General features: G+C 46.0%; 1 protein-coding gene across 1 annotated transcript; it reads right to left on the bottom strand.

Moving 5' to 3' along the window:
• Positions 1–914: 914 nt before the first annotated feature.
• On the bottom strand, positions 915–11,397 carry LOC311220753 (ATP synthase subunit alpha, mitochondrial-like). Its single transcript, XM_084304307.1, has 12 exons — positions 11,253–11,397; positions 10,187–10,265; positions 7,920–8,089; positions 6,970–7,143; positions 6,726–6,892; positions 6,442–6,590; positions 3,372–3,523; positions 3,011–3,235; positions 2,797–2,904; positions 2,121–2,265; positions 1,774–1,924; positions 915–1,124 (listed from the first exon to the last, which is right to left on the bottom strand). The coding sequence occupies exons 1-12, from the start codon at positions 11,310–11,312 to the stop codon at positions 1,043–1,045; spliced, it is 1,662 nt and encodes a 553-aa protein (XP_084160433.1). The 5' UTR covers positions 11,313–11,397; the 3' UTR covers positions 915–1,042.
• Between the last annotated feature and the right edge of the window lie 973 nt (positions 11,398–12,370).

Raw genomic sequence — 12,370 nt, 5'->3', positions numbered from 1 at the left:
GTATTTTGTGTTGAAAGTATTTGTGTAAGTGTAAGGGTTTGAAACAAAGTGTTACAAGTCACTTCACAAAGAACTCAGTCAGAGACAATACTTGTTTGGTTGGTTATCATTCTAAATTATATTCCTGTGGTATGAATGAGATGTGTGAGAGGCCTCTGTGTGCGATTGTGCTGTGTGAGAGACAGCATTGCTGCAAAGCAAGTGCAGAGTTCCGATCCGTGGTTCCGTACTCTCTGCAAGGGGAGTGGGTGGAGACGAACGAAGTGCGTGACAGACTGAAAAGAAGTGCTGTTTTATCCAAGGTTTGAGTGGATCGGAGAGTCAGGAATGGAACAAATGCTTTGATATTTAATCTTCCTACAAACCAGTTGTGACTGAAGCTTATTGACAGAACTACAGCAAACCACAGAGGAAGGTAGTATTTAAATCCCTCACAGTTAACGTAACAGCTAAATGTGCAGGTGTCCTGAGACACAGGGACAATCAGTTCTGAAAGAATACATCTTCTGAAAGCCAGGCACCAGGAGCATGACTTAGCAGTTCTAAGAAATAGTCTGTCACAGTATTAGACTGTGAGAGGATAAGAATACTGTGAGCTATTAACTACCACCCATGCCAAGACAGCAGCTTGACAACTTCCACAGGTGTATGCCTTCCTCTGACATCATCTGTCTAGCAAAAACAATGAAAGCAACAAGAGCAACCCTCAATTGTCACGATGGGAACTGCAGTCAGCCACAAAATCCCATCACTACCCCTCCCAGGTTTTATACAGGCAGTTTGATCTACTCAACAGTCAAACGTACCCTGTTTTTTCAGAGTTCCTTTAGCAAGCATGTGTCCAGGCAAGTTGTGCACATATGTAATTAAAGTAGCTAGCCAAAAGGACAGTAATTGAGAACAGAATATCCAAGTCTTTTTACATGGAAACTTTTATTCTCAGTGAGATCTGTACATTCAAGTCACGCATACTTTTAAGTCTTCAATGGAGCTGGAGCACGTGAGCACAAAAAACACCTTATCTGTTTGAATGGTTAAGAGTTTATGCCTCAAAAGTAGCCAGGAAATTTGTGACTATTTCCTTCAACTTCACTTCTGTCTGGTCAGAGATCTTCCCTTCGGTCCTGTTGAAGGAGAGTTCAATTAAGCTTCTGAGCTTCTGACACAGAAATGAATGTACAGTTAATTCCCAAGTAACAAAAAACAAACAAACAAACAAAAAAACGTTACTAACACAACATCCCTTCTCCTCAAGAAGAGTTAGTCCTGTTAAGAACTAAGGTTTGTCAACAAATACTCTCAGAACAGAGCCTTGCTGAACTGGGTACAGCTACGCCACAGAGGTGGAATGCACAGATCTGACTCAGGACAAAGCAAGCTAGAACCAGGTCACAGGACAAGACCATGGAAATACTCAAATCCCAACAGTCAGCTCAGTAACAAGGCAGCAAGCAGCACTTCATCTACAGTAGTCTAATAACTCAGCTATCAAAATCATGCCAGCTCACTGCCTGAAGTGATTTCAATTTCAGGTTACAGGACAAGCATGCAAATAGGTTCATTTTAAGCATCAGCTGGATTTCTTGAGTAAAAACTGCAGACAAGATACTGAGCTCTGGATAACAGCGCAAGGACAGCAGGCAGGCTGATTTAACCTCCAGTCAGAGGCAGCAGAAGGCCTGATGTTCAAGGATACACTAGCTTTACAGTTCAGTGACCATTATCTGTGCTCCAGCTCTCACCCCTGGGATGAGCTAAGATGAATTATTATACCTGATCGTGGAGAGGAGGGTCTGGTGCTGGCTCAGTACGTGAGCTAGGAAAGCACTCTCAAATTTAGTGATTTTGCTGGGCTCCAGCTTGTCCAAGTGACCTCTTACACCAGCATAGATAACTGCAACCTGTTCCTCAATAGCCATGGGAACTGCATGAAAGAAAACATCCGTACTATTAGCAACTCTTGTGTCAGGATACATCAGTATCAGTCTCTCTGAAGATCAGCTGTATTTATGCAAGTCAAGCCTGCATTTACAATACCCAAAGGATATCTTCATGCTGCCACAAAGACCAACGCAACAGACTAAGAGGGAATGCAGGCACATTACACCCAAGACACTCACCGTACTGTCCTTGTTTGAGGAGCTCTGTCAGACGCACACCACGATTCAGCAACTGCTGTGTGGCAGCATCCAGATCAGACCCAAACTGAGCGAAGGCAGCTACTTCACGGTATTGAGCCAATTCCAGCTTCATGGTACCTGCCACCTACAATAAAAGGTGAGGTCACACTGAGTTTCCCTAGTTTTTAAATGAATCTAGTTGTCTGTGGGTCATCTTCAGCTGACAGTTCTTGCAAGTCAGCTAAATAGGTGATTAATCACATTTCTAAGAAATCCCACACTGTCTGGCCATAACTTGTTATTCCTCCCTGAAAGTATCACAATTGATACATCTAACTTGTATCTGGATTAAGAAGTGTAGCGTTAATAGAGCATTCTCTGTATCCAACTAGATCAGCATAATTAAACTGACTATTTTTGACTGGTTTTGACTAGTCAAACATCTCTACACAGATACTCTTCCCTCCACTCCCCATGCCCCGCTTCCTGCCAGCATGTGATAGAAATACCACAGATCCCACAAGTTTGTTCTTTGAGAATTTTCTGAAGTTATTTCATAATACCAAGGAATTCAGAACTTAATTCCCTTTGTATTCATGACTCTGTAAAGAGTGAAATGGGTTGGACAGCTTGCACACTGCTCATCTGATGACAGAAGCTATCATTCCATGCTTACTTGCTTCATAGCCCTGGTCTGAGCAGCAGAACCCACACGGGACACAGACAGACCAACGTTGATAGCTGGACGGATACCTTTGTAGAACAGCTCTGTTTCCAAGAAGATCTACAGGAGAGATTTATTTTATTATCCTGGTTAGAAGCTCAGTAGCCTCCTTCAGACATGCCAGTACATCTGTGTAACTTACCGGCAGACAAAGAGTAAGCCCTACCTGTCCATCAGTGATAGAGATGACATTAGTTGGAATGTAAGCAGACACATCACCAGCCTGAGTTTCAATGACAGGCAGGGCAGTCAGAGAGCCACCTCCAAAGGAATCATTCATTTTGGCTGCTCTCTCCAGCAGGCGGGAGTGCAGGTAGAACACATCACCTGGGTAGGCTTCACGACCAGGTGGACGGCGCAGCAGCAGAGACATTTGACGGTAGGCAACAGCCTGAGCAGAAGCAAAAAGAAAGCTCTCAGATTTCAGTAGCTTGTTTAAAATTTGGATTTTTTTTAAGCCTAAGGTGATCTTACAGCTATAAGCATCAATGCTCAACTATGAGGCCTATAAAGCAACGTTTCCTGACCTGCTTGGATAAGTCATCATAGATGATCAATGCATGCTTTCCGCTGTCTCTGAAGTATTCCCCCATGGAGCAGCCTGAATAGGGAGCCAAATACTGAAGGGGTGCAGCATCAGATGCTGTGGCAGACACCACAATAGTGTACTTCATGGCATCTGGAAAGAATTTGAGAGACTTGTCACCTTAAGTACATTACCTTATCATGCCAGTAATCAGCAAATGCAACATGTATACCAAGTGCTAGTTGCTGAAGTAAACCCAGGCAGTATCACTAGTTACAGGAAAGAACAACAGACATTAACCTATCATTTAGCTTGACTAACTCAGGAAATGTCAAGAACAAGTTTACAGCAGCTATTGTCTAGCACTCACAGATTATTTTTCATTTAAAGTGAGGCTTAAGCTTTGACTAAGACACCCTTGGGCTCTAGAGGAGAGGGATCTGGAAGTCTGATTTCTTAGCTTTTACAAGAAAGCACTACACTGCTTCACAGTCCAAAACAAATTGCCACTAAAATACCTTTTTTCCCTATTGGGTATGATTCTGCTTGACCAGCAGGCAAGAGGTAAGGTGCTTAATTTCTTCTAAACTCTGTTATATATGCAGCTTTTTTGTCAAACAAAAAACTGTTTCTGAAGATTCTATCACATAATGGATTATGTTTGGGCAGTAAAGTCTCTTCACCAAACTTTAAGTTGTCATTCACACTGACTTGCGCACAAATGAAGCAAACGCTAAGTCCATAAAAATACTTGTGGGCCACAGCTTATAATCAGGCCTGCCTGACTGTCAAGAGGAAACTCCCCCAACTCTGATGAAAAAAACATGAAGGATAATGTTTTTAGAAGAAATTCAACAGTTTCAGGGCATCATACTACTTTTCTAATCCAATGAAGTAAAAAGGTGTCCCATCCCTGAAAATGGCTGTAAAAACTTGTTAAGAAAAACAAGTAGATTTTTCATCTATTAAGAAAATAATTTCGTCTGTACTTTCAATTAGACGAGCTGGCAGGGAAGAACACCAGCCTGGCTGAACAGAGAATTGTGGCTTGAGCTTAGGAGAAAAAAGAGGGTTTATAATCTTTGGAGAAGTGGGAAGGCCACTAGGGAGGACTATAAGGATGTTGCGAGGCTGTGCAGGGACAAAATTAGGAAGGCCAAAGCTCATCTGGAGCTCAATCTGGCTACTGCCATCAAAGATAACAAAAAATGTTTTTATAAATACATCAACACAAAAAGGAGGACTAAGGAGAATCTCCATCCTTTACTGCATGCGGGGGGAAACTTAGTTACAAGAGATGAGGAAGAGGCGGAGGTGCTCAATGCCTTCTTTGCCTCAGTCTTTAGCGGCAATACCGGTTGTTCTCTGGATACCCAGTACCCCGAGCTGGTGGAAGGGGATGGGGAGCAGGATGTGACCCTCACTATCCACGAAGAAATGGTTGGTGACCTGGTACGGCACTTAGATGTGCACAAGTCGATGGGGCCGGATGGGATCCACCCAAGGGTACTGAGGGAACTGGCAGAGGAGCTGGCCAAGCCACTATCCATCATTTATCAGCAGTCCTGGCTATCAGGGGAGGTCCCAGTTGACTGGCGGCTAGCAAATGTGACGCCCATCTACAAGAAGGGCCGGAGGGCAGACCCAGGGAACTACAGGCCTGTCAGTTTGACCTCAGTGCCAGGAAAGCTCATGGAGCAGATCCTCTTGAGAGTCATCACGCAGCACTTGCAGGGCAAGCAGGCCATCAGGCCCAGTCAGCATGGGTTTATGAAAGGCAGGCCCTGCTTGACGAACCTGATCTCCTTCTATGACAAAGTGACACGCTGGGTGGACGAGGGAAAGGCTGTGGATGTGGTCTACCTTGACTTCAGCAAGGCTTTTGACACCATCTCCCACAACATTCTCCTCAAGAAACTGGCTGCTCTTGGCTTGGACTGGCGCACGCTTCGTTGGGTTAGAAACTGGCTGGATAGCCGGGCCCAAAGAGTCGTGGTAAATGGAGTCAAATCCAGTTGGAGGCCAGTCACTAGTGGCATTCCCCAGGGCTCGGTGCTGGGGCCGGTCCTCTTTAATATCTTCATCGATGATCTGGACGAGGGCATCGAGTGCACCCTCAGTAAGTTCGCAGATGACACCAAGTTAGGTGCGTGTGTCGATCTGCTCGAGGGTAGGAAGGCTCTGCAGGAGGATCTGGATAGGCTGCACCGATGGGCTGAGGTCAACTGCATGAAGTTCAACAAGGCCAAGTGCCGGGTCCTCCACCTGGGGCGCAATAACCCCAAGCAGAGCTACAGGCTGGGAGTTGAGTGGTTGGAGAGCTGCCAGGCAGAGAAGGACCTGGGAGTGATGGTGGACAGCCGGCTGAATATGAGCCAGCAGTGTGCTCAGGTGGCCAAGAAGGCCAACAGCATCCTGGCTTGCATAAGAAACAGTGTGGCCAGCAGGGCTAGGGAGGTGATCGTCCCCCTGTACTCGGCTCTGGTGAGGCCACACCTCGAGTCCAGTGTTCAGTTTTGGGCCCCTCGCTACAAGAAGGACATCGAGGTGCTTGAGCGGGTCCAGAGAAGGGCGATGAATCTGGTGAGGGGCCTGGAGAACAAGTCCTACGAGGAGTGGCTGAGGGAGCTGGGCTTGTTCAGCCTGGAGAAAAGGAGGCTCAGGGGCGACCTTATTGCTCTTTACAGGTACCTCAAAGGAGGCTGTAGTGAGGTGGGGGTTGGTCTGTTCTCCCACGTGCCTGGTGACAGGACGAGGGGGAATGGGCTTAAGTTGCGCCAGGGGAGTTTTAGGTTAGATGTTAGGAAGAACTTCTTCACTGAAAGGGTTGTTAGGCATTGGAACAGGCTGCCCAGGGAAGTGGTGGAGTCACCATCCCTGGAAGTCTTTAAAAGACGTTTAGATGTAGAGCTTAGGGATATGGTTTAGTGGGGACTGTTAGCGTTAGGTCAGAGGTTGGACTCGATGATCTTGAGGTCTCTTCCAACCTAGAAATTCTGTGATTCTGTGAGTTCATAACATTATAAGAACAGGATGCCCTCATTTGCCAGGCTGATGATTGAGATCTGTACCTGCATCTGTGAGCCTCTTCACCAGCTGCGCAACAGTAGATCTCTTCTGGCCAATGGCAACATAGATACAGTACAGCTTCTTTTTCTCATCTGTTCCATCATTAAATCGTTTCTGGTTGATTATCGTGTCAATTGCAATTGATGTTTTCCTGTACAACACATGGTTTGGTTAAGCTACCCACTGTCCTCCCAACCTCCACCCAGCTGCATTCAGGTTCATGCAGTAGAGCATACTGCATTCAAGTCTATTTATAGAAACACTTTTTTTTGGGCATTTAACTTACCCAGTCTGCCTGTCACCAATGATCAGCTCACGCTGTCCACGGCCAATTGGCACCAAACTGTCCACAGCCTTAATACCAGTCTGCATAGGTTCCCGCACAGAGATTCTGGGAATGATGCCAGGGGCCTTTAAGCCAACTCTCCTACGTGTCTTCGATGTAATAGGACCCTTAAAAGAGAAAAAAAAAAACCCTGTTGCAGTCTGCATCACACAGGAGAAAGCTTAATGCTTAGCATTACACTGACCTTCCCGTCAATGGGATTGCCTAGCGCATCTACTACACGGCCCAGCAGCTCTTCCCCAACAGGAACATCCACAATGGCACCAGTCCTCTTCACGACATCCCCTTCCTTGATCAATCTGTCATTACCAAACACGACAACACCAACATTGTCGGGCTCCAAGTTCAAGGACATTCCCTATGACAAAGATCATGCTAACATGAGAAAAGTGATACCAATATCTATGGTAAATTTTTGATGCTTTAATATTGATGCAATTAGTCTCCAGCATGAAATATGGGACACTGTCAACAATTATCAATGTTCTGCTTACATCAAAATCCTAGAATATCCTGAGCTGGAAGGGACCCACAAGGATTGAGTCCAACACACTTATCTTCTCCCATACTGGTGACAGAACCTGCCTAAGCCTTTAGTTTACTACATAATTATACTTGCAGCAATCATTCCTCTCCCAAATAAAAACCAGAAAGGATAAGTAGGCTTCAAATACATTTATCTTACCAAGGAATTAACAAGGGAACTGGCTTATCTGCCTCAGGCAAGCCAGAGCATTAACAATGCTGGAAGAGATGCTGCAGTTGTCTCAAGGAACAGTCAGCTTTTTAACTCTAGTCTACCCTTAGGACTAGCAGAATCACAGAAGCCTCCCTAAAACCAAAGAAAACAAGATCCTGTGCCAAATTAGCTCTTCACACTTCCTAGAGGAAAGTAAATAAAGCTCAAGTGTTGGCTAAGAACAAGATAACGATACCAAAAGCAAAGCATTACAAATTCAAAGAATATTTGCTTTCTGTAGTATTTGACTAGTAGTTAACTAGTTACTACACATTAACATTACAATGAAGTCTGTGAAGTCTCCATATGGTAAGTCCATACACAGTCTCAGATTCTCCTTTAAAAAGTTATCTGTTCATTTCAATGATAAATGAACTGCTTTAGTGAAAGCTCACCTTCAGCCCAGAAGAAAACTCAACCATTTCTTCTGCTTGGACATTTCTTAGGCCATACACACGGGCAATACCATCACCAATTGAGAGCACGCGGCCAGTCTCCTCAAGTTCAGCAGAGGTATCAGCTCCCAAAATACGTTCCTCAAGAATAGAGGATACTTCAGCAGTGCCTAAAAGATATTTCAAACCAGACTTCGCAAATTAAGGCTTACTGAATTTATACTGTGCCCATCTTTAATTCACAAGCCAAGGTACCCTCTTCCAGGTATACCATAAGTTCTAGCAGGGAATGTTTTTCCTTACATATGCTGCAGAAGGTAAGTAACAGTTTCTGTGCTCGCAGCCAATAAAAGCAGTTTCAGCTCATCACTGAACCGACATCAATCAAAACACTGATGGCTGTTTAGTTTTGCCATTGATTTCCTTCATTATGTCCTACACTGTTAGCAATCCCTCTGTCTGGAGGGCCATTAGACTTCACTCAGAAAGCACAGACATTCCCTCTCTGCAGGCAGTGCATTTACTTAGACTAGACCCATGAAAACATCGACTCATTTGTAACCCAGCGTATTCTAAAGGCACTTAATATGTTTACAGAACAAATTGCTCAATATAAGCTATAACCATGTATTTTCTATCTTCCTCCAATTTGGCAGTATGCCTCCAACAACTTTTTATTTCCTCAGCTAGGAAACAGTAAGCAACATAGTGAAACTTATTTCCTAGTAATACCTTTACTTAGCCTAAAGCACGTCAAAAATCATACACGAACTGCTACCAAAGCACAGCTATGCAGTGCTGCTGCCTTCTTAAGATGATAGCGGCACGTGAGTTATCATAATTAAGGACACAAGGTCAAACTCAAGCGGGCAAGAGAAAGCCATCCTTTCCCTGATGTTGCCAACAAGCAGACAGGAAATTGGATTTGAGTCATTTTTCAGATAATTCTGTAGGACTGAAAGACTGAATTGGATATTTGGGAGGCAAATAAGCTGAGTAAGTGTAGTTGGTTTACGTGGCAAGGTTTTGGTAGCAGGGGGCCATAGGGGTGGCTTCTGTGAGAAAGATCTAGAAGCTGCCCCATGTTTGGGAAGGGCCCCATTGTTTTCCAGATCCGAGCCAATAAGCGATGTTGTTTTGTGCCTCTGTGAGAGCATATTTAAGACAGGGAAAAAAACGCTGCGCCACACAGCAGCCGGGAGAGTGAAGGGAGTGAGAAACAGCCTTGCAGGTGCCAAGGTCAGTGTAGAAGGAGGGGGAGAGGTGCTCCAGGCGCCGGAGCAGAAGTCCTCTGCGGCCTGTGGTGAGGACCATGGTGAAGCAGGATGTCCCCCTGCAGCCCATGGAGTACCACGGTGGAGCAGGGTTCCACGCTGCAGCCCGTGGAGGAGACCACGGTGGAGCAGGTGGCCCTGCACCGACGGAGGCTGCCGCCTGTGGAAGACCCCTGCCGGAGCAGATTCCAGGCCGGACCTGTAGCCCGTGGAGAGGAGAACACGCAGGAGCAGGTGATCTGGCAGGAGCTGCTGCCCATAGGGGAGCCAGGTTGGAGCAGTTTTCTCCTGAGGGATGGACCCTGTGGTACGGACCCATATCTGGAGCAGTTCTGGAAGAGCTGCTGCCTGTGGGAAGCCCACGCTGGATCAGTTCATCAAGGACTGCATCCCGTGGGTGGGACCCCACAGCACAGGGGACGAGAGTGACCAAGGAGCAGCAGCAGAGAAGTGCTGTAGACTGACCATAACCCCCATTCCCCCGCGCCACTCGGGGGGAGGAGGTGGAAGGTGCTTTTGGTTTCTTTCCTTTGTTTCTCACTTCTCTAGCTTGTTAGTAATGAGCAATAAATCTTACTATCTCCTTATGCTGAGTCTGTTTTGCCCGTTACAATAATTATTGCGTGATTTTCTCATCCTTATCTCAACCTTTGAGCCCTTTTCACATATTTTCTCCCCATTCCTCTTTGAGGAGGGGGAGTGAGAGAGCAGCTGTGGTGGAGCTCGGCTGCCCATTCGAGCGGAACCACAACAGTAAGCCAGCTGACATGACCACTCCATTAGTTTGGACATGCTTTGAACAATTATTAAAGTTAAGTCTGACAGACACGACCGCGTAACTAATATTTCACTTCCCAACACTAGCAATACATAATCATCCTCAAATGTTGTCAGCTGACACATGCACCTCACACTTCAAGTTCAAATTACCTTGCCTGACTGATCAAGGTCTTAAGCAGTACTCTTATAATAAAGGCCTTTTTTCTGACTCACCGGTTTTCTGGAAACATGTTTTAGAAGCATGAATGTTTCTTGTAGCAACAACTGCTGCACCCAGGGTGTTTCTGGAAACCTAAAATAAGTAATTGTTTCAATAAGCACAGCCTCTTTGATCACACAAAATATTTTAAAGAGAGACTACATTAAATATATAACCTCATACTGAGAAATTTTAACGTCTCCATTTTGAATTGAACATCAAAGCTCTGTATTCACAGTTACAAAACTGAATCCAACATGAATAAACAACCACAAATACTAAAAGAGACTGCAGTAAATCACTTGCTGCATTTTTTTTGCATAGCCCTTGTGTTACACTGTCACCACCACAGCATTGCAGCAGCTCCAACAGCAGCACCTCCTCTCATCTGCCACCATTCCCCACAGCATCAAGAGGTCAGTGAAGACCTCGTGCATCTGCACAAGGGGAAAAATAAGGTTATGTCTTCTGAGGACTGACCTTTCTTAGTAAAGTCTAATGGCAACATTTATGAAGCACGGCTAATATATATGATTACACAAAAAAACAAAAAAAGTTATGATAATGAATGTATTAAACAGCTGTTATATACCCCGAAGCTCACAGCGCAGTTCCACAGCAGTATTAATACAATTTCTCTGAAATCCCATGAAGGCCTCTGCATTCACCTCCACAAGGGACACAGGTTGGAGGGGGACCCTGACAGCTCCCTGCACCCTTCGTGGTGCCCCCCAGCAGGGCTACACACCGCAAACCCCACAGCCCCAACAGCACGCAGCCACTTCCTCCCCCCCCCCAACCAAGCCAATTTTCACCTTCAGCGAAGGGCACGGCGCCCCCTACCCCCCGTCCCCATTCCCCAAAACAACATATCCCCAGCAGGGCCCGGTCCCCTGGGCGCTGAGGCGATCCCCCCTCACCCCCACCCCATACCAGACCCCCAGGGGCCGCATGCCGACCCCCAGCCGAGCTGAGGAGGCCGCGGCCGCTCAATATCACCGCGGCCCCCAAGATGGCGGCAGCCGCCTTTCCCTCAGCCCTCCTCAGGCGCCCACTGAGCGGAGAAGAAAGCAAACTCACCAGGCTAGCATATCGCATCAAGGAGTGGGCGACGGTACCAGCCAGGCGAGTTGAGAGCATGGTGGTAGCGCCTGAAGCAGACAAGATGAAGCTACCAGTCCCACTCTATCTCCACAAAATGGCGGCGCCGCGCTCCGCCCTGATGGGCGGTGAGGCCTCACCTGGGGTGGAGAGAGGGCTCGGAGCACTCCTCCGGCCACTCAGCCTTCCTCGTGCGTGCTTGACAACTTAAAGCGAGACATATTGTTCAAAAGGAATGGAAAATGGAGACTGTTAAGTCATGGAACTTAAAGGATTGTTTGTTAAGGATTGTTTGTTACCTTTCCTGATTGTACATGTGTATAGACATACTTGCGTTTAGTATGTAAAGCAATGTTCAGTATATTTAGAATGTTTGATGTTTGTGTGTGCGTGTTGGTGGAGCATAGACTCCCCGCACACCCAGCGCTGTTTACTTGCCTTTTATACCTTTTAGAAATATTTGCTTTATAAATATTACAAAATTCAGATTGAATTCAGACCTCATTTATAACACGTACAATCAGGAAAGGTAACAATCCTTTAAGTTCCATGACTTATTAAACTCGAGTACGCATATATATATGTAAAATCAGAAAAGGTAACAAACGATCCTCTAAGTTCCATAACTTAACAGTCTCCATTTTCCATTCCTTTTCTTGATTATATACAAGTCTCCATTTTCCATTCCTTTTGAACAATATGTCTCGCTTTAAGTTGTCGAGCAACTCGGTCTTCGGGCCTTATGTATCCCGTTCTTCCCAGATCGAAGAAAAGCATATCCATCTCCTTTTCAAGGCCAATAGGGCCTGGGTCAAAAGGCACGTTCAGGTCACCAGGGGGCGTGACAGCAAAAGCCTTCGATTGCTGTAGCAGCAGAGGGGCCCGTGGCGTAGCAGTCGGATCAGTAAAGGAGCCCGCAGCTCCCTCACTATCTGGCAAACCACACGTTTCTGACTGTGGTCCCACATGGCTCTTTAAGGCCTCAGAGACTGATTGCCAGGTGCTGAGCAATCCCACTGCAACCTTGCCGTTTTTAGTTGCAGAGTCCCACACCTTGACCTCAGTTTGGTCCCATATTTCAGGCTCATAAACTGTTC

This window comes from Netta rufina (assembly GCF_964035555.1).
Source record: "Netta rufina genome assembly, chromosome: W".
NCBI classification, from domain to species: Eukaryota; Metazoa; Chordata; class Aves; order Anseriformes; family Anatidae; genus Netta; species Netta rufina.
The sequence above is the reverse complement of the archived record's forward strand: the minus strand, read 5'-3'. Positions and strand labels throughout refer to the sequence as shown.

Bases quoted from the DNA above. Each gene is read 5' to 3' on its own strand.
- LOC311220753 (XM_084304307.1), bottom strand. From the start codon at position 11,312: ATGCTCTCAACTCGCCTGGCTGGTACCGTCGCCCACTCCTTGATGCGA. The intron at 8,090-10,186 runs GTGAGTCAGAAA...AATATCTTTTAG, and splicing joins AACATGTTTCCAGAAAACCG to GCACTGCTGAAGTATCCTCT. The intron at 1,925-2,120 runs GTGAGTGTCTTG...TCTTTCATGCAG, and splicing joins CCTCAAACAAGGACAGTACG to TTCCCATGGCTATTGAGGAA.